Source organism: Bombyx mori, chromosome 23, assembly GCF_030269925.1.
Source record: "Bombyx mori chromosome 23, ASM3026992v2".
NCBI classification, from domain to species: Eukaryota; Metazoa; Arthropoda; class Insecta; order Lepidoptera; family Bombycidae; genus Bombyx; species Bombyx mori.
Genome location: NC_085129.1, coordinates 2,870,905 through 2,893,712, shown reverse-complemented (window position 1 = coordinate 2,893,712; position 22,808 = coordinate 2,870,905). Strand labels below are relative to the sequence as shown.

Below are 22,808 nucleotides of genomic sequence, written 5' to 3'. Positions count from 1 at the left end.
TAATGCGTTTCGGTTTGAAGGGTGGGGCAGCCATTTTAACAATACCGTTAAAACTAAGAACTTACAACTCATGTCTCGAAGTGGGTGGCGGCATTTACGTTGTACCTAGATGTCTATGGGCTCCGGTTACCACTTAACACCAGGTGGGCCGTGAGCTCGTCCATCGATGCTATAAAAAAAGTATTTTTAGCTGACAATTGCGCTTAGTGAAAAAACTAAGACATTTCAATAAAAACCCAAATGGTTTAGACATCGCGTTTCTTATTTTCTGTGGGATGTTAAAACCTCTTAACAAACATCAAATAACGCCTTAACCAGAGACGAGGTAGTCTATTAATGAAATAAATACGTAGTCCTTCTTCAAACAAGACTTTGCAGAGAATACTTAGCGGTAGCAGCGGCTTAACTCCGCCCCTGGCATTGCTGTTGTCCATGAGCAACGGTAACCACTAAGCATCGAATGGGCCGTCTACTCGTCTGCTAACAACAGCAATAAAAAATTCTTGAAACCCTCTCGTGTAGGTAGTTTACCTTCGTCGTACAAAACAATAAAGAATAGCCAATAAAATGTCTCAATGCAACTAAATACTCATTTTTATATATCCAATATCTATTATTTATTTATTTTTTATTTTTTTATTGCTTAGATGGGTGGACGAGCTCAGCCCACTTGGTTTTAACTGGTTACTGAAGCCCATAGACATCTACAACGTAAATGCGCCACCCACCTCGAGATATAACTTCTAAGGTCTCAAGTATAGTTACAATTCAAATTTAGAAATTATAATTCAAATTTAGAAATAGGATAATACGTTACTATAAATTTGACATAATTATGGATAAACATCCAGAGTGCACGTCTCCGGCCGGCGCACGAGAGCGTCGCCAAAGTGTTTATTTCTGTACTGAACGCAACACGAATCCGAAATAGAAAACTCGACGGCATTTCTCTGAAGTCGTTGCACGTGGACACACACGGAAAATACAAAACAAATCTGAACTAGAATTGTGAATATTAAAAAAAAAAACGTGCTATCATCATGGCGGTTAGACATGAACTGACCGCCATTTTGATTTTTACAATCGTTTTTAGTTACGCGAACTGTTGCGATATTGACGATGTAGCTGTATATAAAGTGACCTTAGCCACTATGTGGACTGAAGAGCGTTTTCCGAAGGACTATCCACTTGAGCATCGACCTAAGGCACAATGGTCGCAGGTTTTCGGTGAGTACCTCCAATTACACTTGTCTGGTCACACACATCACAGTAACTGCGAAAGTTGAAAGACCTAATTGATCATCGAACTTTCTTATTTAACATAGTATATTGCTATGCAAAGATCAGGACGTAAAATTTTTTGTCCTATTTTTTTGAACGTATGTTTACTTAGTTTGTTTTTTGTTTACATTTGTATAGATTAATATAAATACAATGACAAAGGCATATTGGTATTTCGCGCATCACGCGAAAAAATCGGTTGTCTGTAAAGTCGGTTTACTGACGATAGTTGAACGTGACAACGTCATAAGAAAATATTGATGGAATGGGTACATTTTTCAAAAGAAAATTTTAATTTTATTTGTTTGATAGATATTTCGTATGGACAATTGACTTTTCACTAAACTTCATACTTGACGAAAACATGTAAATGTATTAATGTATAGCAGCTGTCCACCCGGATGCATGGCTCACTGAAGTAGGAGAGAGACAGATGTCGAACGCTGCCGAACGCGGAGGCCGATTGTGCCTCTTTGTCGCTCGTTGCGCGCTCTCGCTTGCACTTCAAGCCTTAAACGCCACGCCACGCCTCAGAGCGAGGTAACGCTGCATGAGTCATGTTTTTTCGTGCGTGCAGCCGGCTCCATCGAATTATAAGACGTTGTCACGTCAAAAACTACCGATTAGAACTAGATCAATTTGTTTTTTGTGGTTTTTGTTTTTAAATGCTTCAGGCCTATAAACTTTAAAGGCAGCATTGACAATTCACCAGACGGACTTCGTAATAAAACCACGTATCTACGTTCAATAACAAACGTATTTCAGCGAGCGTGGAGCCGCAATTTATTCTTATGTCGAGCAGTCGTGGAAATTTTTAAAACGAATTTATTTCAATCGTTTCCAAACTTTTACCACTTCACGTATGCCATAAACAAGTGAATCCATCCAAAAAGTAGTTGATAGTTGACGAATACGATTTAAACAATAATCAGCTACGGTATGAGCGAAACAATACTAGGTGTTTATTATTCTAATAAACAGATATATTCTATTTTATTCTCTGTCTCGTTCTTCTTCGTTCCTGGTCATTGAACAAACTAGACGTGTTTAGTGGTGCTCCATTTGTAATATAAATTGTGAAACTATTACAATAAACTAAGTATCTAGAACCAGTGTATTCTCAATCAAACAATATTTCCAGTGAATTAAAGCAATAAGTAGATTCAATATTAAACACTAGGCTACTCAAGAAAGTTCTTAATATGTATTAGGCGTACCTAAATTATTTTCCTCGTGAAATCTCGAGAACTGATGTTAACATGGTCTACGCTACGTAGTGTTGCGCTTAAAATCATGATTTTTCTAGAACACTAGCGCGATTGTGAATTGTGAATTGATTGTGCCCATATAATCTCTTCATATTCCTCATCGTCGCACTCTTAACAGCTATTGGTAAATACTTCGCGCGTTCATTGACTCCAGATCAGTGGTTTGATATACACTACCTGGAAACACTACTCCATAGTACCTAGACCCACTGCGTTCATCCACAGTGCGTTTCCAGAGATCTTTTTTGCCACGTACCATCCGGCTATAGAATGAGCTCCCCTCCACGGTGTTTTCCGAGCGCTATGACATATCCTTTTTCAAACGAGGCTTGTGGAGAGTACTTAACGGTAAGCAACGGCTTGGCTCTGCCCCTAGCATTGCTGAAATCCATGGGCGACGATAACCACTCACCATCAGGTGGGCAACAACCACATTGATCCGCTTAGAGCAATAATAATAATAATAACCCTAACGCTCCGGCCGATTGTTGCCCACCTCGCCAGAGTGTGTCCTGCCGTCTTCCCAGGCGTGGCAGTGTTTAATACACTATAATAATAATAATAATAATAATAATGTTTTTATTTCAAGTATCCATGACTCATATAAATTGTTAATAAGACTTAGACCTATGTTAGTAGCTATATTTACATCACAATGAATTACTGTGGTAATATAGAATAATAAGAATAAGTTACTTCATATAGAATCTTGAATCTACATAGAAACGCGACGAATTTCCAATTCTCCATCAATCTACTTTTACCTGTTTTTTTTTTTTTGTTATATTCGGAATTTTTCTTTTTATTATAACATCGAATACATCTCAAAACATTCGTAAATCGCTACAACAACCCAAAAACAATAGCGGAAACCACTAAAACAAAATTGTTCCTTTATCTTTGAAGTGTTGAATGTCATTCCGCGCCTTTCTCGTACAGATAATATATTTATTTGTCTCCCAAATAAATGTCTTTTGTAGTACAAGTTGATGTTATCTGTTTCCCTTCGTTTGCAGGTTGGCTTTTGTTTTTTTCTTGGTATGTGAAAGTTTCTGGTATTTTATCATATTGTAATTTAAGTTATCGTGTAAGCAAGTAAACGAAACTATAATGATTTTATTTAACCAATTTATAAGGCGATTTAATTTAACATGACGAATTAAACAAAAAATAAATAAAATCAAATATATAAAGTTAAAATAATAAAATTATTGTATTGTCATCGGTCCTTGATATTGAATTTATTTTTAAGTTAATAGTATGTCTTGAATTCTGTGAGAATCACGTTGACAGTCAGATAAATAGATAAGAGCTAATAGAAGTGCATTAAAAACATAAAAAAACACAGAACGTTTCCTTTTTTTATTTATTGCTTAGATGGGTGGACGAGCTCACAGCCCACCTGGTGGTAAGTGGTTACTGGAGCCCATAGACATCCACAATGTAAATGCGCCACCCACATTGAGATATAAGTTCTAAGGTCTCAAGTACTAATTACAACGGCTGCCCCACCCTTCAAACCGAATCGCATTACTGCTTCACGGCAGAAGTAGGCAGGGTGGTGGTACCCACCCGCGCGTACTCACAAGAGGCCCTACCACCAGTAAAACCAGTTTCCTTTTTAGGAGAATACGATTACTTTGTTTCAGGACTTTTTTTAACTCGAGGCATTTCCCATTTCAAGCTATTATTTAATGTTGCTAACTTTGAGCTAAATTTGAGCCCCTTGTCAATGGCTAAGCCTTATACAGGATACCCGCTTTCAATTGTGTTGGGGCTTTATCAGTTATCGACACCAAAAGAACATAATATAGTCTTTAATTGGTCAATATAATAATAGCTTTTTCCCTCTTTTGAAACTTACTAAATGTGCTTCAACTGATAATTACATCAACACACTAGCGTAAAATAGATACCCTTTTAACTGTTTTGTTAATTTAAGCAAACAAACGGTGTTAGAGGATATAAAACATGAAATCCATGTCAATATGAAATTCATGTCAATACAAAACAATAGTACTACTAGGATAATCTTCATCTTTAATTTAAGTGTTAATCTATGCATTTATTTAAGCACAAATGAAATTTTTATTTAAGCCCTTCATCAAGCGGCTAATGATCGCTGGAGGGACATTAAGAGGAATAAAATCCTGTCGAAATATAATGGTCACGACCTTCAACAGTACATAAACGACGCGAGGTGGAGAGGAAATTTTTATATTTATATACGAGGAACCAGTATTAGTATATATAATAGTCACTATTATTAGCCAATATTAGAGCCAAAACAGTATTCTATTTCTTCTACTTTGCACCAAAAAAAACGCAATATATATCGTCACAATAGCTACATGAATATTTGATTTAGGTTTCTCCTTAGTTTATGTTTCCTTTACTCATTTATTCCCTGGCAGCATCGGATTCTTCCAACCCGAAAGAATTCGAGTGCCATTTGTCCTTTTTCTGGCGTAAAAAATCCTTTTGTCTGTTTTCAATCAAAAAAAATCTCGGACAGGGTTGCCAAATAATGGCATTAACGAGGCCTTTTCAGAAAATAAAATTTTTTCGCATTCGCATGTCAATGTATTCGTACGCAAATACTTTGTTGAGATTTAAAAGGGGTTAAACCTTTTTTTTACCTTTAATGGAACGAGTTTTCATAGAAATGTACCTGTTTGATATTTAAGTGAACGCTTTAGGAAAACTGTCAGTTATTGTTCATTCACGCTCATTTATTTCTTTGTAATATTGAGCACGTATATTTTAATGGATTGGATTGCAACAAGGAATATCTCCCTTATCTCGTTTAATTGGTTGTTATTCTGTGACTATGAAAACTGTAAAATATTTGAAAGATCGGAAATAATATATCGACCGCCACAGATTAAACCGCAATTGTAATTATAATCTTAAATTCGCGAAATTCGAATAAAATACTTCCTTATCTCGTTCCTTGATACTCACTTTTGTAAACTCTGTAATCAGTTCTGAGTTGCGTGTAGTATTGCTAAGCTCCGTACTGCATTCTCGCAACGGAGGCTCCCAGATTCGATACCATTTGAAATAAAACGCAATTAAGATTAATAACATCAAACCGTCGATATCCTGTATCTACAAAAACTTATCAGGTACATCTGGAAACCCTCACTCAAAAGACGCTAGAAATAATAACAGAAATGCTTCTAAGGGGTCTCTAGAAAGACCGCCTAACAAACTGCCTCGTCTAGAAGGAAGGACAGGTTGAAGTATCAAAAGGCCGAGGAGATAATGGAGGAGATTCCTCGTTACAGCCCCGACATGTATATTCTGTGAAGCGCACAACATCCTTGATATTTCTATAAAGCAGACGTCCCTCCATATCGAATACAACAGCGGTTATTTAACACGAATAGTTTTCTGTCCGCAACTACGCTACATCTTCAATTGAACAAGATATCTTCTTCTCGCATAAAAACTGTATAATCTGAAAACTTACTAAATTTTACAGGAGGAGGTTTTAAAGGTTTAACATCTGATATTTTTAATATGAATCATCTTTGCAACATTTATTTTTTAGTTTTTACCAGTTACATTATCTGTATTTTAAAGTAAGATAAAATTATGTATTAATTTTGTTAGTAATAGTCAAAATATAGGTAAACTAAAAAAAAAAAAACTATAACTAAACTACGCTCTTTTGACAGTATTTATGAGAAAAATACTGGTGATACCAAATGATTCCGCATGTTAACTCAATTTCGAATATTTTTGGAAATTGTACACTTTTAATGCGAAAAGACGATAATAATATGGCGTAGGCTCGTGGACTCGTGGTCAGCAATGGGGGGAAAATTGAACGCTGTATCGCATGTAATTATAATACTTTCTTTCGCGTTTAATTAAAATATATTCTTCCCCAGGATTCGGACAATATCCATACCGAATTTCAGTAAAATTGTTTCACTTGTTTAGGCGTGAAAATTTAACAAAAGGGGACACTTTTGGGGGTTACTTTCGAATTATTATAGGAATGATAAACGTGGATGACCGTGTTCTCGGTGTGTCTCTTGTCTTTGTCTATGGGTTTTGTCTAAGGGCTCATCTCGGACAGTAAAAAAGCCTGGTTTGGGTGTCTACTAAAACACTAACGTCACAACTTAAACAAGTTTGGCCCGAAGCTTTATTAAAGCTTTATTGAAAAAGATTTTTTTAAACTTCGATAGTGGTAGCCCTATAAACACTATTGCCGATATCCGGTTCAAGTTAGGTGGTCTTCGCAAATACCCGTGGAGTTCACGCAGAGTCGGAAAATTCTTTTTTGTCAGAAATCATATTCTTCCTACGCAAACAGTATCATGTTTTTGAAATAACAAGCTACTTCACTTAATTCCAAAATTTTAGTTACTACTTTTTTTTTACTTATCAGATGGGTGGACGAACTCACGGCCCACCTGGTGCTAGGTGGCTACCGGAGCCCATGGACATCAGCAAATTAAGCGCCGCCACTCACCTTGAGACATGAGTTGTATTGAAAATATATTAGAACAGGTACAGAAATATTATTACAAAACGGCAGTTACAGGCCTCGGGGAATGCCAAAGTAAACCAAGGAAATTTCTGATGCAAATAAATTTACGGTTTATCTATTAGGCCAAGGACCTTTCGCCCGTCAACTTTGACGACAAGTCAAATATGATCTTGATGTTCCAGAGTGTCTAGATTTGGCATGCCTTATTTATGTTCAGTATTAATCATATTAAGCAAGACCTCATTTAAGGCCTTACCATACGAACTAAAATATATTTAAAGACATCTGATTATTTAAATGTCGACGAATAACAACACCTTCTTTACACGTCCGTGACCACGAAAACTGTAAAGTGTTCGTAAAATTATCGAATACAATAAAATAAATAATAAAAATTAAAAAAAACCGCGAAATTAAACCGTAAAAGTCATTTTAATTAGATTCAATGACGTCATTAAACTGTGGTAACATGACATAAATGGTGATGGCACGATGAAAATACGCTTTCTAATACAATCTAAAAAAAATATACATTCTATTTAAAACGTTTGATGTTCATACATTTTCTATTTGCGTGAAGTTCAATGAACCTTTGCTACGTTATATTTTTGAGCACTGTGCCCTAATATTGTATTATAAACTTTGTCTATCAAATACTAAAACTTTTCTACGTAACAGTATCTTAAAGTACATAATACATGTTTAATATGACGTAATTATATGCTCATTGTTTTCGAGGCTATAATTAACTATTTACTACTAATGGATGGATAAGTTTACGGCCCACCTGTTGTTAGGTTATGTTAGCTACCACACCGCAGAAGGAGGCGATGGAACGGGAGAGGGAGAGCTCTTCTTCCCTCTCGGCTCCATGCCGCCGCCGCCGAGCCGGGGGCCGGAGGAGGGCGTTTGTCCAGCTCCGGCCCCTATGGGGTGGCAGTCTCCTCCCGGTGATGGTAACGGGGCAACATAAGGGGGTTGAGGCTACGCCGCACGCTACCGTCACTCTAGCGCGCTGGCACCAGGAGGACGGGACGACGCGTCGGCGGCTGCGGACTGCGATGCGGTCCGCTTTTTCGTCGGCGCTGTTGCCACCGAACATACTATAGAAGAGCAACCCGGTCGGCGGTGTATCGCGTTCCGACCCGGCAGGCTGGTTCTGGGCCAGCGGGGTATCCCGGAATACCAGCGGCATCGCCCGGGCGGCCTGGTAGGGTCGCCGTACCGCGGAGACCGACGTCGTTAGTCGTCGACTATCGCCTCGACGACCCGTTGGTCGGGCGTCCTCGGGGTGGCGCCGCGTGTCAGGTTGTAGTGTTGACCGCGGGAACCCCCCTACTCTGATCGGGTTTTGACCCCGAACGGAGATCGGACGTAGGATGTTAGAGTGCAGGGGAGTCGTATAGTGGGTGGGCCCTAAAATTCCTTGGGCCCGCGGTCTGCTCCCAACACCTTGCTCGTCAAGTCCCAGATACCCCGCGCGCCCCCTAGGCGCGGGGTCCTCGTAAAAGGTTCGGTACCGGCCCGAAAAAAAAGTACCTTTGCATTAGACGCCTTTAGCTCTAACACTAGGAGCAGGCTTAGGGTCCCTGGGAATCGTACTCGTCGAACTCGACAAAGAGTTCGACGTGCAACCCAACCTATGAATCAGCTCGCTGAGTTTCTCGCCAGACCTTCTCAGCGGGTCGCGATTCCGATCCGGTAGTAGATTCATTCGCGAAGCAGCTGCTCTTGAGCTGTTCCGTCTCCTTCGGAGGCGCTCGGGCAGTTGTTAGCAAATCCCACCCCTCCTGGCTGAACCTTTGCTTTGCCCACCTGTCCTGGTGAAACTGGAAAGGCCTCCGAGCCACCAGTAATCCTTCAATCATAAAAAAAACCAAGTTGCACACGCACCATTAATTTGTAGCGTAGGTAGATTTGCTTAGAAGACTTTTCGAAAACACGCTGAATCTAATGAGACACACAAAAACAGATTACTATCGTGAGTAATTAGGGAGAGACGTTTATAAAAACGGCTTAGGCTACGGCTTTATTTGCATATCTCCCTGGAGGTTATACTGCAGTTAATGGCCTATAAAACGTGTCGATAAAGGAACGAGGCGGAAGTAGTATTCTGCGACGCGTCATTATTTATTTTTAGTATGAATCTATACTAAAATTATAAAGAGGACAGATTTGTTTGTATTGAATAGGCTCCGAAACTACTGAACCGATTTAAAAAATTCTTTCACTGTTTGAAAGCTACACTATTCCCGAGTGACATAGGCTATATCTTCATCTTTTTTGAAAAAAATTAGGTATCCTTACTAAAACTCCATTAATGTAACCCAAGGTGTAAAAAAATACCTAAAATATTCTTTGCATCGCGTGGGCTGCGAAAACTATGATTATAGAATAAAATAATGTACTACTACGACTTTGTAGAACACATTATTATTTAAAAAAAGTGTCGCGACCGCATATGTCTAACTATTACGGTTATGCCGCAAAAAGTGTTCTTTTATTTTAAAATTAAAATAACATTAATATCGTTGAAATTTTTGTTAAAGACCCGAGCGGAGCCGGAGCGGGCCGCTAGTCATTTATAAAGTCGAAAGTTTAAATATGAAGGTAGACAGTGCTGTCAGGAGGAAGCGTCTTAAAAAGACTTGGATGGACTGTGTAAAAGAGGATATGCGAGAGTAGGGTATGAGTGAAGAGATGATGTAGTTATAGGCCTGAATGGAGAAAGGGAACACGCTGCGGCAACCTCATATAGTGGATTAAGGATAAGAAGTAGAATCACTTATGGAATTGAGATGAATAAATTAATAGTATGGAATTAGCAACAAAATAAAATAATGCGATAAGGAAATGTGAGGCGATGTGGAAATTGTAACAGATCGTAAGCTTGTTCTTTTTTAATTTATGGTTAGCTCTAACAAAAACCGTTTTCGTAGATTCCAATTAAATGTAATTAATTGTATTACTAACTTAAGCCTGCTTGTCCACTCCCGTGGAGAAATAATGTATTCCTCTTTAACATCATTCTCAGCCGTTTGAATCCCAATGCCAGCAGTATACCCAGTTATAGGCCCGTGATGTTCGATAACTCGCCATTTACATCCAAGTCTGTATAAATAAATGTCTGTTAAAATAATACACGTTTTTAAAGTACTGTTAAAAGTGAGACCTTAGAACTCATGTCTCAAGCTGGGTGGCGGCATTTACGTTGTAGATGTATATGGGCTTCGGTAATCACTTAACATCAGGTGGGCTGTGAGCTCGTCTCCCTATCTATGCAATAAAAAAATAAAAGTAATTTTTTTTTTTTTTTTTTTTTTTTTTTATTGCTTAGATGAGTGGACGAGCTCACAGCCCACCTGGTGTTAAGTGGTTACTGGAGCCCATAGACATCTACAACGTAAATGCGCCACCCACCTTGAGATATTAGTTCTAAGGTCTCAATTATAGTTACAACGGCTGCCCCACCCTTCAAACCGAAACGCATTACTGCTTCACGGCAGAAATAGGCAGGGCGGTGGTACCTACCCGTGCGGACTCACAAGAGGTCCTACCACCAGTAATTACGCAAATTATAATTTTGCGGGTTTTATTTTTATTACACGATGTTATTCCTTCACCGTGGAAATCAATCGTGAACATTTGTTGAGTACGTATTTCATTAGAAAAATTGGTACCCGCCTGCGGGATTCGAACACCGATGCATCGCTCAACACTAATGCACCGGACGTCTTATCCGTTAGGCCACGACGACTAACATATATTATACCAACATAGATTTTTCTGTTCCCCGCAACGACGTGTAAGCATTTCGTGATGGTCGGTTGAGAAGTTAAAATTCAACAAACAAACGAATAAAGTTATTTTTTGTGTTATATTTATTATTTAACTTGAATCATTATTCATGGACAAAAGCACACTGACGTTGAGTTAATTAAAAATAAAAGGCTTCATTTGTAATATAATTAAATGTAATATTTGAAGGAAAAATTTAAACGGACAATTCAGTCCCAAAATAGGAGCTTTTCGAAGTTTCATGTGCAAAATAGTACAGTTTCTGTCGTGAAATTAAAAGGCTTATAATTCCCTCACTTCTGATCGTATTTTAATTTGGTTTACGTTCATTACGTTTATTTGCGTATAACTTTTACGGTAACCATAAAAATATTAGTGAACACGCGATGGAAAAATGAAAAGTTTGTGCATGCGATCAGATTTATAACAAGAAGTGACGTCATCATTTAAATTGTAAAAACGAACTACATCTTAGCGTTAGTCAACTTTTTTTATGAAATGACTATCCGGGAATTTTTTTCACCAATGAGTGTAGTGCGTACAACTTAAATATCTATACTTTTTGTTTAAGATAAATGTGTTGTAAGTCATAATTTGTGTTCACTTAGAAGAACATGTTTATTTAATAAAACATATTGACGTTCTTAACGTCATTTTTTCGTGCCGATTTGGACAGACAATTCCAGTCTAATGCCATCAATAAGGTATTTGAATCTACAAATAAATGATTATTGATAAAACAATAATAAATTAAAAGAAAAGGTGTGCTCGCTTGCAAGAACAATATCCGACTAAAGACGCATTGGACACAACTTTTAAACACCGCCTACTTGGACACGACTTTTGTTGGGTCATTTTTAGCGCGCAATTACATTTCTTGACTCATTATTTATTCGTAGGTTTGAATCAACAAATACCTCAAAATTCTGAAGAGAATAAGAAATGTTCCTGATTTTAAAACGTCACTCTAGAATAACACCGTGCTCCGCCGGAATCGGCCGTTTCCTTTAAAGACCTTCACATCGTGTCGTGCTTAGCCGGATGTATTATAGCACACGCAAATAACTTTATAAGCGCACACGGAGAACTGTACATATGTATATATTACTAGCTGACCCAGCAGACTTCGTACTGCCTCAATTGATAAATAAATGACCAAAACTTTTGTATAAACTTAAAACAAACAAAAGGAATCCGTCCGACGGGGGACACTTCAAAGGGAAAACAAAATTGTTATTTTAATTTAATTCCAAGCGTTTTCATATTTATCTACCTTTTAAACCTTCTCTGGACTTCCACAAATAATTCAAGACCAAAATTAATCAAATTGGTCCAGCCGTTCTCGAATTTTAGCGAGACTAACGAACAGCTATACATTTTTATAGGTATAGATTGTAACAAAACATATTGCGTTCAGCGAACAGTCATCGAAAGTTCTAGCGTCAATTAGCGACGGTGACTACTTATCATTTGATATGCCGTATACTCCTTTTCCTACAAAATATAAACATGCCGAACTAAAGTTTGCCGATTCAACCGTAGGGATGAAGATCTGCAGAGTTTTTCGTGTAAACATACATGCTCGAAACACTCCCAGTTCTAGGCCGCTCATAAATATTCCAATTTCGATTGTTACATTACGTTCATGTAAACATAAGAATTTAAATAGCCTTCACTACTCTCATATACCTAGTATTTTGATATTACTATAATAATACAGTTTTAGAGTAGTAATGGTAGTTCCGTTTTTCGAAGTGGAAAGGCGAAGGTACACAGCAGACATACAGCCTAATCTTTTGTATATTCTGTGTTATGAAAAATGAGATGGAGCGAATGGAATGAAATTGATTAATTTCAGACCTTAAGCAATTAGAATGAATTTAAATGAAACAAGATAATATGGGATGAAATATAGTCTCAGTAAAATGGAATGAAAATGAAAGCTACGGATACTTTTTCAGTGGACTGTTTGGAAGATACCGAAAAGCTACGTCCAGCTGCTATGTTCAATTTTCCCACATTTTTGCACTTTCACAGATAATAAACCACCGTTATTAGACATTTAAACGTACAGGAACACTAAATTAACAGAATAAAACAATTCACACAACTTTGCTTCTCGCGTTCCCGCCAAAAAGCCTCGCTTTTACATGGTTTACCTTATCTCATAGACCTTACTTCAGTGCCTTATCTCTATCCGTCTGTCACTGTCACTGTCATCTTTTATTCTTATATTTAACCCTCCGTTTCCGGCTTCTTCTAAACAGTTTGCAATCGTTCTGCCTATACGTGATGATGGTATTTTATTTGCCACACATTTATTCATTAAATTGTTTTTATCGTAGGTTGAAATTCGCCGTCAGTATTTTGTTACATTTCCAGCTCTAGACAACGAAACTTTATCGAAATCAATTTTATTATTGACATTTTGACAGGACTGTACAATTAAAGGTTTTCTCGAGTAGCAATGCAATTAATCTACGTTAAAATTAATTATTAAAATTAAGTGAAATTTGTAATTTCAACTTCAACCTTTCAACCAAGAATCAACATCAAATTTCAGGATGTCTGCATTAACTTTTAAAATACTATTCTTCTTGTTGAAAAGAATACTAAATTCGTCTTCCTAAAGAAACCAAAGATAACAGCAAGATTAATTTATTACGATTATATTTATTGATTAAAAAAGCTAATAAAAATATAATGTAAAAAAATACATTTATATACAACACAATCTTCTCTTCACAGCACACAAAGCAATAACAAACGTAAATACATTTTATATTGAGATAGCGGCTGCAAATATAACTTATCTAGTTCAAGAGCTTAAAGAACCACAACACAAAAATTAGGACGGGGAAACAGTACATACTATAAATAAACTAAAACTAAGACGCATTCTTGTATATTGCGATTCAATAATTTAATCTTACAGGTCAATCACACAACAGCAACTACCGTCTTTATCGCTTAGGAGAAGTGGCAAGAGCAACGGTTCGAGAATTTGCGCAGTTTGGTAAAATTGACGATCTGGTCAATGAAAGTGACGAAGAACCAAAGGTCTACGACCAGTTTTCTGCACCAGCAATAAAGTCGGGAGAAGGGGAAACTGAGAACATGGTATTTGTGGATGGAGGCCATAGTCTGGTAAGAGCAAAGCTTACTCATGTGTTGGAATACTCTACATTGGTGGATCTTAAATACGATCCCTTGAGCTATTAGATGATCGTCCCATTTAATGGACCATCGATTTAATCTAAGCCGATATTTGAATTCAGGGATATGCACAATTAAATCTTACCATTTGTTTTCGATTTCAAGATTGACCCTCGGAACAAAGGCCCTAAAAGTATCTCCCATTGCATTCAATGATTCAAAATTCTAAAACCATGCGGAATCATTTCCTCATTCAGTATTTCTGCTGATATGAACAATATCAAATATGCAAAACCTAATATCTAACCGTCATATTTTATCTATATTTTAACATTCTTAGTTTTCGTTCCGCTTGGTTATTGCTTCCATAGAAAGTAGCAAGACCATTCATGGAACTTGAATGAGACCAGAGCTTTCATAGATAAATAGGTCAGTGACTCTTCGCGACTTACGCTTTCAAACTCATTACCGTTAGTATTATGATTCATAAATATAGCACATTTCAATGTAAAATAGAAATTCGTAGCAATATTTCACGAAAACTCATAAAGGGGCTATTGTGGAGACAAAGTACTCATAACGCGGCACTTGTGCAGACAATGTCGAGATTATAAAAGTAGTAGATTCTTATTTAACTAAAGTCTCAAATTTAATTACTAAGCAATGTATGCCCCGGTTAATAATGCTGTAAAGGAACCAACGCGTATTAATACATTTGGGACAACAAATATAACATAAATGGGATTTCGACCGTATACCCAATGCTGTGCCTATATTTATTATGCTATATGTGAACTCTGGTTCGAAATTCACTAGTGGGTCTTAAGATCGTCTATTCAGCCCCTCTAACTTTCTCGCCGGATCTTCTCAGTGGGTTGCGTTTTTGATCCGGTGGTAGATTCTGTGAAGCATTGCTCTTGCTAGGGCTAGTGTTAGTAACGTTGCCAGAGCCTCGTACAACGCTCGGTGTATCCAGTATGACGAGGTCGCTAGAATAGGTAGGAAAATAGTCTATCCATATAATATAACAATAAAAAAAAAACTGTAATAAGTACTAGGGTACTTATTACAGCTTTTTTCATTGTTATATTATATTATATTGTTATTGGTAGGCCAAAACAATTGCTTCATAATCTTCATTTTGGTTAAATGCAAATGCTTCACGTTTAAGGTCAATTATTTTCTTCAAGGTATCATTAATTTGCCGCTTAATCCCATCTCCGGATTGGTTCGTCGGCGTGGACAGCTTGGACCTGTGCGTCGACCATTCGTGGGTTGATGAAGTTGCATTAGACGTAAGTAAAACCATATCATTGTCAATGTCAATATTAAATGATGAAGGCCGGGGTCTACGAGGGAAGCTCGATCCTCCCCCCTCCAACATAGGAAGGAACCCTAAGGCGCAACCACTTATTGCACATTATCATTACTTACATCCACTCATAAGGATCTTCGTTCCTATCCGGTGTCCCACGACACCACACATTTAATTTTTTTATTGGTATCCCGTATACTAAAGTTTTAGAAGCAGTGGTAGTCGCAATAATAAAATTTATTTTGTAGCTAGAACCTCTCGACGCCGGAGCGGCCAGTGGCCTGACTTTCACAGCTCCCAGATGGGACACGGATCCTCCTGAACCAATCAGCAAGCACAGACCACGACAGCCCAACCACGCTGCAGCCGGATTCTACTACCCTGAATTAAAAGAACTACCAGCTATAGCCAAAGTACAGTTTACTAGGGTGAGTTTATACGACGTCAACTCTATAGTTGAAAATTACTGGTGTTTTTTTTACTAAATCAGTCATGCTCTTGTGCTGTCTGTGTGTTTGAAAGTTAAATACAAAACGTTATTATAAATAACAAAAATAATATCATAATGAAACAGCTTCATTTTGATTTCAATAGCAGAGGAGTTACAATTTTTTTTATTGCTAGGTGGGTTGACGACCTCATAGCCCACCTGGTGTTAGAGGTTACTGGAGCCCATAGACATATGACCTTTATCATGAAAAATCCTATAATCATAATAAGTCATTTCATGAGTATGTCTGTAAATATTCCAAGCTGTTTAAAAAAGTCTGTACATTGACCAAGTCATTGCACTTAGGCAAACTTATAAAAAATGCACCTGACAAAATTAAAATGACTTGGAATATCATTAATAGGGAGACTGGGAATGTCAGAAACAGCAATGCTGAATCAATTTTGAAAATCAATGATAAAATAATAACTTCTCATCAAGAAGTGGCCAGTGCTTTTGAGCGCTACTTTGCTGATATCCCAGCTTCTACTACAAAATCTTTAATTTCATCTCCTACCGTCGCCGAATCATTACTGCAAGATCATGTTGATAAATGCAGTGTTAACTTTAAGTTCACAAATATTGCTATAAGGACATAATTGATAATTTCAAGCTCATTAATATTAAAAAAACTGGTGATTTATGGGGAATATCAATTAAGGTTATAAAATCCATTATTGATATAATCGCACCTTACCTTGCTACAATATTTAATGACTGTATTGATAGTGGTGTGTTTCCTGATCTAATGAAATATAGTAAAATAATACCTCTGTTTAAATCTGGTAGTACTTTTGACCCCGCTAACTTTAGACCCATTTCAGTACTACCTACATTGAGTAAAATTTTTGAAAAAATTATTTTGGAACAGCTTTTGAACCATTTCTATTCCAATAACCTGCTTCATAACAAACAATATGGATTCACTAGAGGCCGTTCGACTATTGATGCAGGTGTAGATCTTATTAAAAATATTTTTCAGGCTTGGGAGGAATCGCATAATGCCCTTGGGGTATTCTGCGACTTATCTAAAGCTTTTGATTGTGTTGAGCATAATACATTGTTGAGGAAATTACACCATTATGGTATTAGGGGCGTTTCATTAGAACTTATTAAATCTTATTTATCCGGAAGAATCCAAAAGGTAGACGTTAAAGGAAAGAGATCTTCCGGTGTCTTACTTAATATGGGTGTTCCTCAGGGTTCCATATTGGGTCCCTTCTTATTTCTTGTGTATGTCAATGATTTACCAAAGTTTATTGAAACCCGTCACGAGGTCGTATTATTCGCTGATGATACATCCTTATTGTTTAAAATTAAACGACAATTGGAAGATTATGACGATGTGAATGATGCTATCTCGCGCGTGGTACATTGGTTTAGTGTTAATAATCTGTTATTAAATAACAAAAAAACAAAATGTATAAAATTTACCACACCTAATGTTAGACAAGTAGACACTAATATCATTGTAAGTGGAGAGACACTGGAGCTTGTTGATTCGACAGTTTTTCTTGGTATAACAGTTGATTCCAGGCTGCAGTGGGGTCCTCACATATGCAAGTTAGCGAATAGACTTAGTTCTGCAGCGTTTGCGGTAAAAAAAATACGAACGTATACTGATGAAGATACGGCACGTCTAGTTTATTTCAGTTATTTTCATAGTGTTATGTCCTATGGCATTTTGCTATGGGGCAATGCTGCCGATGTCGAAACGATTTTCATCCTGCAGAAGAGGGCTATTCGTGCTATTTATAATATGCACCCGAGGGAATCCTTGAGGGACAAGTTTAAGGAAATCAAAATTCTAACTTTAGCGTCCCAATACATTTTTGAAAATTTATTGTACGTGCGTAAAAACATTGTAGAATTCCCCAGAGTCTGCGATTTGCATAATGTGAACACTAGGAACAAACATAGGCTTGCGTTGCCGGCGGCTCGAATTAAGAAAATAAGCAACTCTTTCAGGGGGCTGGGTGTACAACTTTTCAACAAGATCCCACAAAACGTTCAACTACTACCTGTTCATAGATTTAAGAAAACTGTCAAGGAACGTTTGTGCAACAAGGCATATTATAAAGTTAAGGATTTTTTACTAGATGGCACTCCGTGGGAATGAGGCGTTCGCTCCTGGCCTTTTCATTTTTCATTATTATTATTATTTATTTGAATTGTATTTTTTTGACTTGTCTTTTTGTATACTGTAAATATGTTTTCTTATGTAAAAAAAAAAAAAAAAAAGAAGAAAATAGTTGAGAAAATACAAAAAAAAAGCCCGCTGAGTTTGTTTCGCCGGTTCTTCTCAGGACTGTGGCTTTTTTGGAACCGGTGGTAGAGTTAACATTTTCTTTTACATTTTGACATTCAACAAGTGTGTTTTTGATGACATCCAAGTTGAAATAAATGATTTTGAATTTGAATTGAATTGAATTTATACAACGTAAATGCGCCACCCACCTTGAGATATAAGTTCTAAGGCCTCAGTATAGTTACAACGGCTGCCCCACCCTTCAAACCGAAACGCATTACTGCTTCACGGCAGAAATAGACAGGGTGGTGATACCTACCCGCGCGGTCTCACAAGAGGTCCTACCACCAGTAAAAAAATACTAGATTTTTGTTTAACTTTTGCTTATATACATCGTTGACGCTAGGAAAACATGATCTCTTTTCAAACCACTATTGAAGAGGTACATGCCTTAAAGATCTTCGAATCAGCTGGATAAAAACTCACTCTGGTGCTACAGCTCACAAACCAAGCAATTACGGTAATGTACCCGACACGTTTCACGGTCTCACAGCAGCACTGATGTCGTTTAATGGGCCTTAAGTGATTAATTAAATTATCCATTCCGTTAGATCCTATTACGGTGTAACCATTCCATAATTTATTACACTTGTGATCATACATGTACAGTGTACACGCATGTACAAATTACATGAGCTATAAACGTTCTGAAATTAGTTTAATTTTAAATTCTTATTTAATTCACACACAGGAAAACATTTATTTCAAATTAAATCTCATCAAAACATACTTCTTCAATCTTCTCTTGGAAATGTCTCTGTCCTACTGGTTCTGTTTGTAACAAAAAAGCCACAGTATATAAACTCAACGGGCTTAGTTTCCTTTACACTTACGAATTTTGTGTCACTTTTCTATTCAATTCATATTTTACTTTTAACATAAAAACATGAATACAAAAGAAACAATAAAAGAAAACGGACTACAGCGTACACCTTATTCCTACTCCTTACTGCCGTAATGATTTACTGCTATAATTTTTTGCAACGCTGCACAGTTTTCTTTGCAAGTTTTCTTTATACCTAGCCAACTTTATTAGGCCCCAGCCACTTCACATCCATAAACTACAACATGGTTCATATTAAAAACTCCAATCTATTTCCGTTTATTTTTCTTTGTAAAGATACAGAAAGAAAAAAAAAGACTTTTCTTCCCCCAACCTTGCTTTGATATTTAAAAGATTCCTTGAATGAAAAATAAGTCTACACTACATTTCAACACGTATTCATTGACTATCTATATATTAATTTATTATTATTATTAATTAATACGTGAAGCAAAAACTTTGTATCCCTTTTTACGAAAATTGCGCGGTCGAAGGAGTATGAAATTTTCCGCACTTATAGAGAATATAGAGAAGAAGTGCACAATGCTAATATTTTTTTTTAAATAATACATAAAAGATACATTAAATCAATAAAGAAAACATTACACACGCTACATACCATATATTTGACGCACAGACGCATGCATACTATTTATTGTCAAACTTTTGTTCTTGACGTCTGTTGTCAAATTGAGAATAGAATATGGTTTGTCTTTGTTAATATTTTTTATAATGTAGTCTTGGCGAATTCTGTGATTATAGAAGTATAAAATATAATCATAATAGTGTACAAACTTACAATTCCAATTAATTATAGTCGAATTTCGACTACTGCGGGACCTCTAGTTTAAATAAAAAGCGGTAGAAGAAAATTATTTAAATTCAATCTAGTTCGATTCATTGATTTCTTCCCCTTCACTTTTTTCAGATTAAACAATACTCGACTAAAGAACTTAACAATTTGATTAGAAAAGACTTAATATCTATACTTCGTGAGAAGAATCTTCGCAAGGGACTCCCCAAAAGGATCGTTAAGAAAGATGGCCCCAAGGATTACACTGAGAGCACTACGAAGAGTAACTTGGAGCGTCTTACGGAGCTAGAGGAAGAACCCTTTGGGACGCCTCTCCCTGGATTACCGGAAAATCATGCCATTGTTGTAACAACTCAAGGGACCTTGTAAGTTTATAATGGTCTGAATGATTTTTGCAGTAATAGCACTATTACGGTAGATACATCTGCGCACTAATAGATAAATCGTCGGATATGCTTTTACTTGTATCAGTGATGCGGAGATATTAAGTACTTGCCAACTGTGCTCCCCATCCATAACCTAACATTAATATCAATGGGCTAAAAAGGAAGAGTTTGATATAATTACGAACTCTGGATTTCAGGAAATTCAAAGTGCTGTGTGCGCTTTTTTGAATTTTGGTATTCATTAGTTATTACGGCCGCATAGACATAACGTGATGACGAAACCTCAATTTTTTTTTTATTGCTTAGATGGGTGGACGAGCTCACAACCCACCTGGTGTTAAATGGTTACTGGAGCCCATTGACAACTAGAACGTAAATGCGCTACCCACCTTGAGATATAAGTTCTAAGGTCTCAAGTATAGTTATAACGGCTGCCCTACCCTCCAAACCGATTCGCATTACTGCTTCACGGCAGAAATAGGCAGGCAATTGTATAATATATCGGCTTTATCACCTTTAAACCCGAGCATATGACTACTTAACAACAGATATAGCTGCCTATATAGACCTTTTCTCACATAACAGAGACTCATACTACATACCAAAGTATTTTATAATATTGTGCTGCGTCCAAACACAATAGTGGAACTACCCTAAAGTTACATGATTGTTATAATTTTAATTTCAGGCCTACAATAGAGCCGGAATTTGGCAGTGAACTTAAAAATATGGATGACGTAATACTCGCCGTAGCTAATGGAAAGAAATTGGGTCTTCACAAGCATTTACCAAGACATTTCAGATCTAGACTGCATCACGCAGTAAACAAGGTTCAACGTAAGTTGTTTTTACATGATCAACTGTCTAGAGAAATTGTATTTAAATGGAATTCAAACAGGGTTTCCGCCGAATTCTTAATTTCCTTAAGCAGCCTGCCAGACCTTAGACGAGCTGTTGTATAAACTAATTCCCATTTCCAATCATCAAAACTATATTTAGCAATTCTTCTGTACAGAGAATATTTTGCTATGAACATCAAATTTTACAAAACAGGAAACCCGTAATGTTTTTTAAACGAAGCTAAATTTATTGAATGTTATCCTTGCCAGCTTGTATTTGAGAAATCACCTTTGTATAAATCCGGACTGCCAGCACTATTCTGTCTATACTATCTTGTATTCCGGCTTCAAGGTTGAAACAGCCGTTGCACATTATAATTAGAATTGCAACCAGATGTCTCTAGATGGGTTTGGACTTTAATGCCTATGAGCTCATCTGCCTCTATAATAGTGATTACAAAGGTATCGCTTATAATAATGCAGTCAAATTTTCAGCCAATGACTGTCTAGTTTCCGAATGGAGTCAATGGACCACGTGCTCCGCCACGTGTGGCTACGGAGAGAAAATTCGATACAGAACTATAATAAGAAAGAAGAAACGAGGTGGCCGCTCTTGTCCTCCACTAACAGAAAAAGAGCATTGCGGAAAAGTCAACTCGTGTTTTCATATCGATTATTTCGACTGGTAATTGTAAGAGGAAGTTAAATGTTTCTAAAATCATAATAATAATATCATAATTGTGAGCAATAGTTATGCGTTAATGTGTTTTAAATGTTTTGTAGTTCACGATTGGTTTTTATTTACTTTGATTCACCTTTTTGACTTGACAATTTTAATCAAATTATGGGAACCGGCTGGATGCAGGGTGCGCCGGACTGGTCCTTGTGGCGAGTTTTGGGGGAGGCATATTTCCAGCTGTGAGCGTCTGTGGGATGATGATGGTGATAATGCTGTGTACTTACGAATTATAATATAATTCGAATTATAATTAATCAATTTAAATGATGACGTCACGTATTGAAATTAAAGTAAAGATCGATCGTTTACAGTGAAGTAATCGATTTTTTTTTCTATTACCAAAAAATATACATATTATTAATTTTATTCCATTTGAATACAAACCAAAAATATTTTAAAATATCTATCGTATCTTCGAATATAGTATTTAATTTTATCTACATCAGTATATAGCTGCTTAATTTTTTACAACTAAATAAATAGACTGTCTCACAGACAGCTTCAGGTAGAAAATGAAATCAAAAGGTCAATTTATATTGTAGTTAATATCTTCTCTACACTTAAGGCCAGCAAAAATACAAAGCTAACTAACTACATACTCCAATTCAAAACGATCGGGCCGAGTAGTTCGTGAAAAACAACGTTATGATGTCTTTGGACTACAATGCCTACTTACCATTAGTTGGGCTGCGAGCTTTACTCTGCACTTAACTAAACCAACAACTCCCATCCTTGTTCTCATAAAATGAAGTGTAAGTCGGTCAACGACTGAGCCCATACCTAGGGATCTCAGTAAAGTCTTTAAATGGTTTAATCATAAGAAACTAAGCAAAAAGCTTTAACGCGAGAAACTCGTAAAGGGAAGAAGCTTTATAGCGCCGTGGAAGTGTCAATAAACCGACTATCGCTTCTAGCCAAATTGCTGTCTGAAATATTAAATACTTTACCTGAAACACTGAAGACTTGGTCGAGAAAGGTACACAGATGAAACTACTTTGAAGCACTGTAAATAATTGTATTACATAACATGGAACGCGATTGACCGTCAGTACAAGGTGTTTCTCTTAAAAATCATTTACAAATA

The 22,808-nt window shown here is 36.8% G+C and overlaps 1 protein-coding gene across 1 annotated transcript; it reads left to right on the top strand.

Annotated features, from left to right (window-relative positions):
- Positions 1-582: 582 nt before the first annotated feature.
- Positions 583-21,772, top strand: LOC101745789 (spondin-1). Its single transcript, XM_004921650.5, has 7 exons — positions 583-1,227; positions 13,790-14,001; positions 15,201-15,305; positions 15,574-15,753; positions 19,875-20,125; positions 20,835-20,983; positions 21,481-21,772. The coding sequence occupies exons 1-7, from the start codon at positions 1,041-1,043 to the stop codon at positions 21,672-21,674; spliced, it is 1,278 nt and encodes a 425-aa protein (XP_004921707.1). The 5' UTR covers positions 583-1,040; the 3' UTR covers positions 21,675-21,772.
- Positions 21,773-22,808: the final 1,036 nt, after the last annotated feature.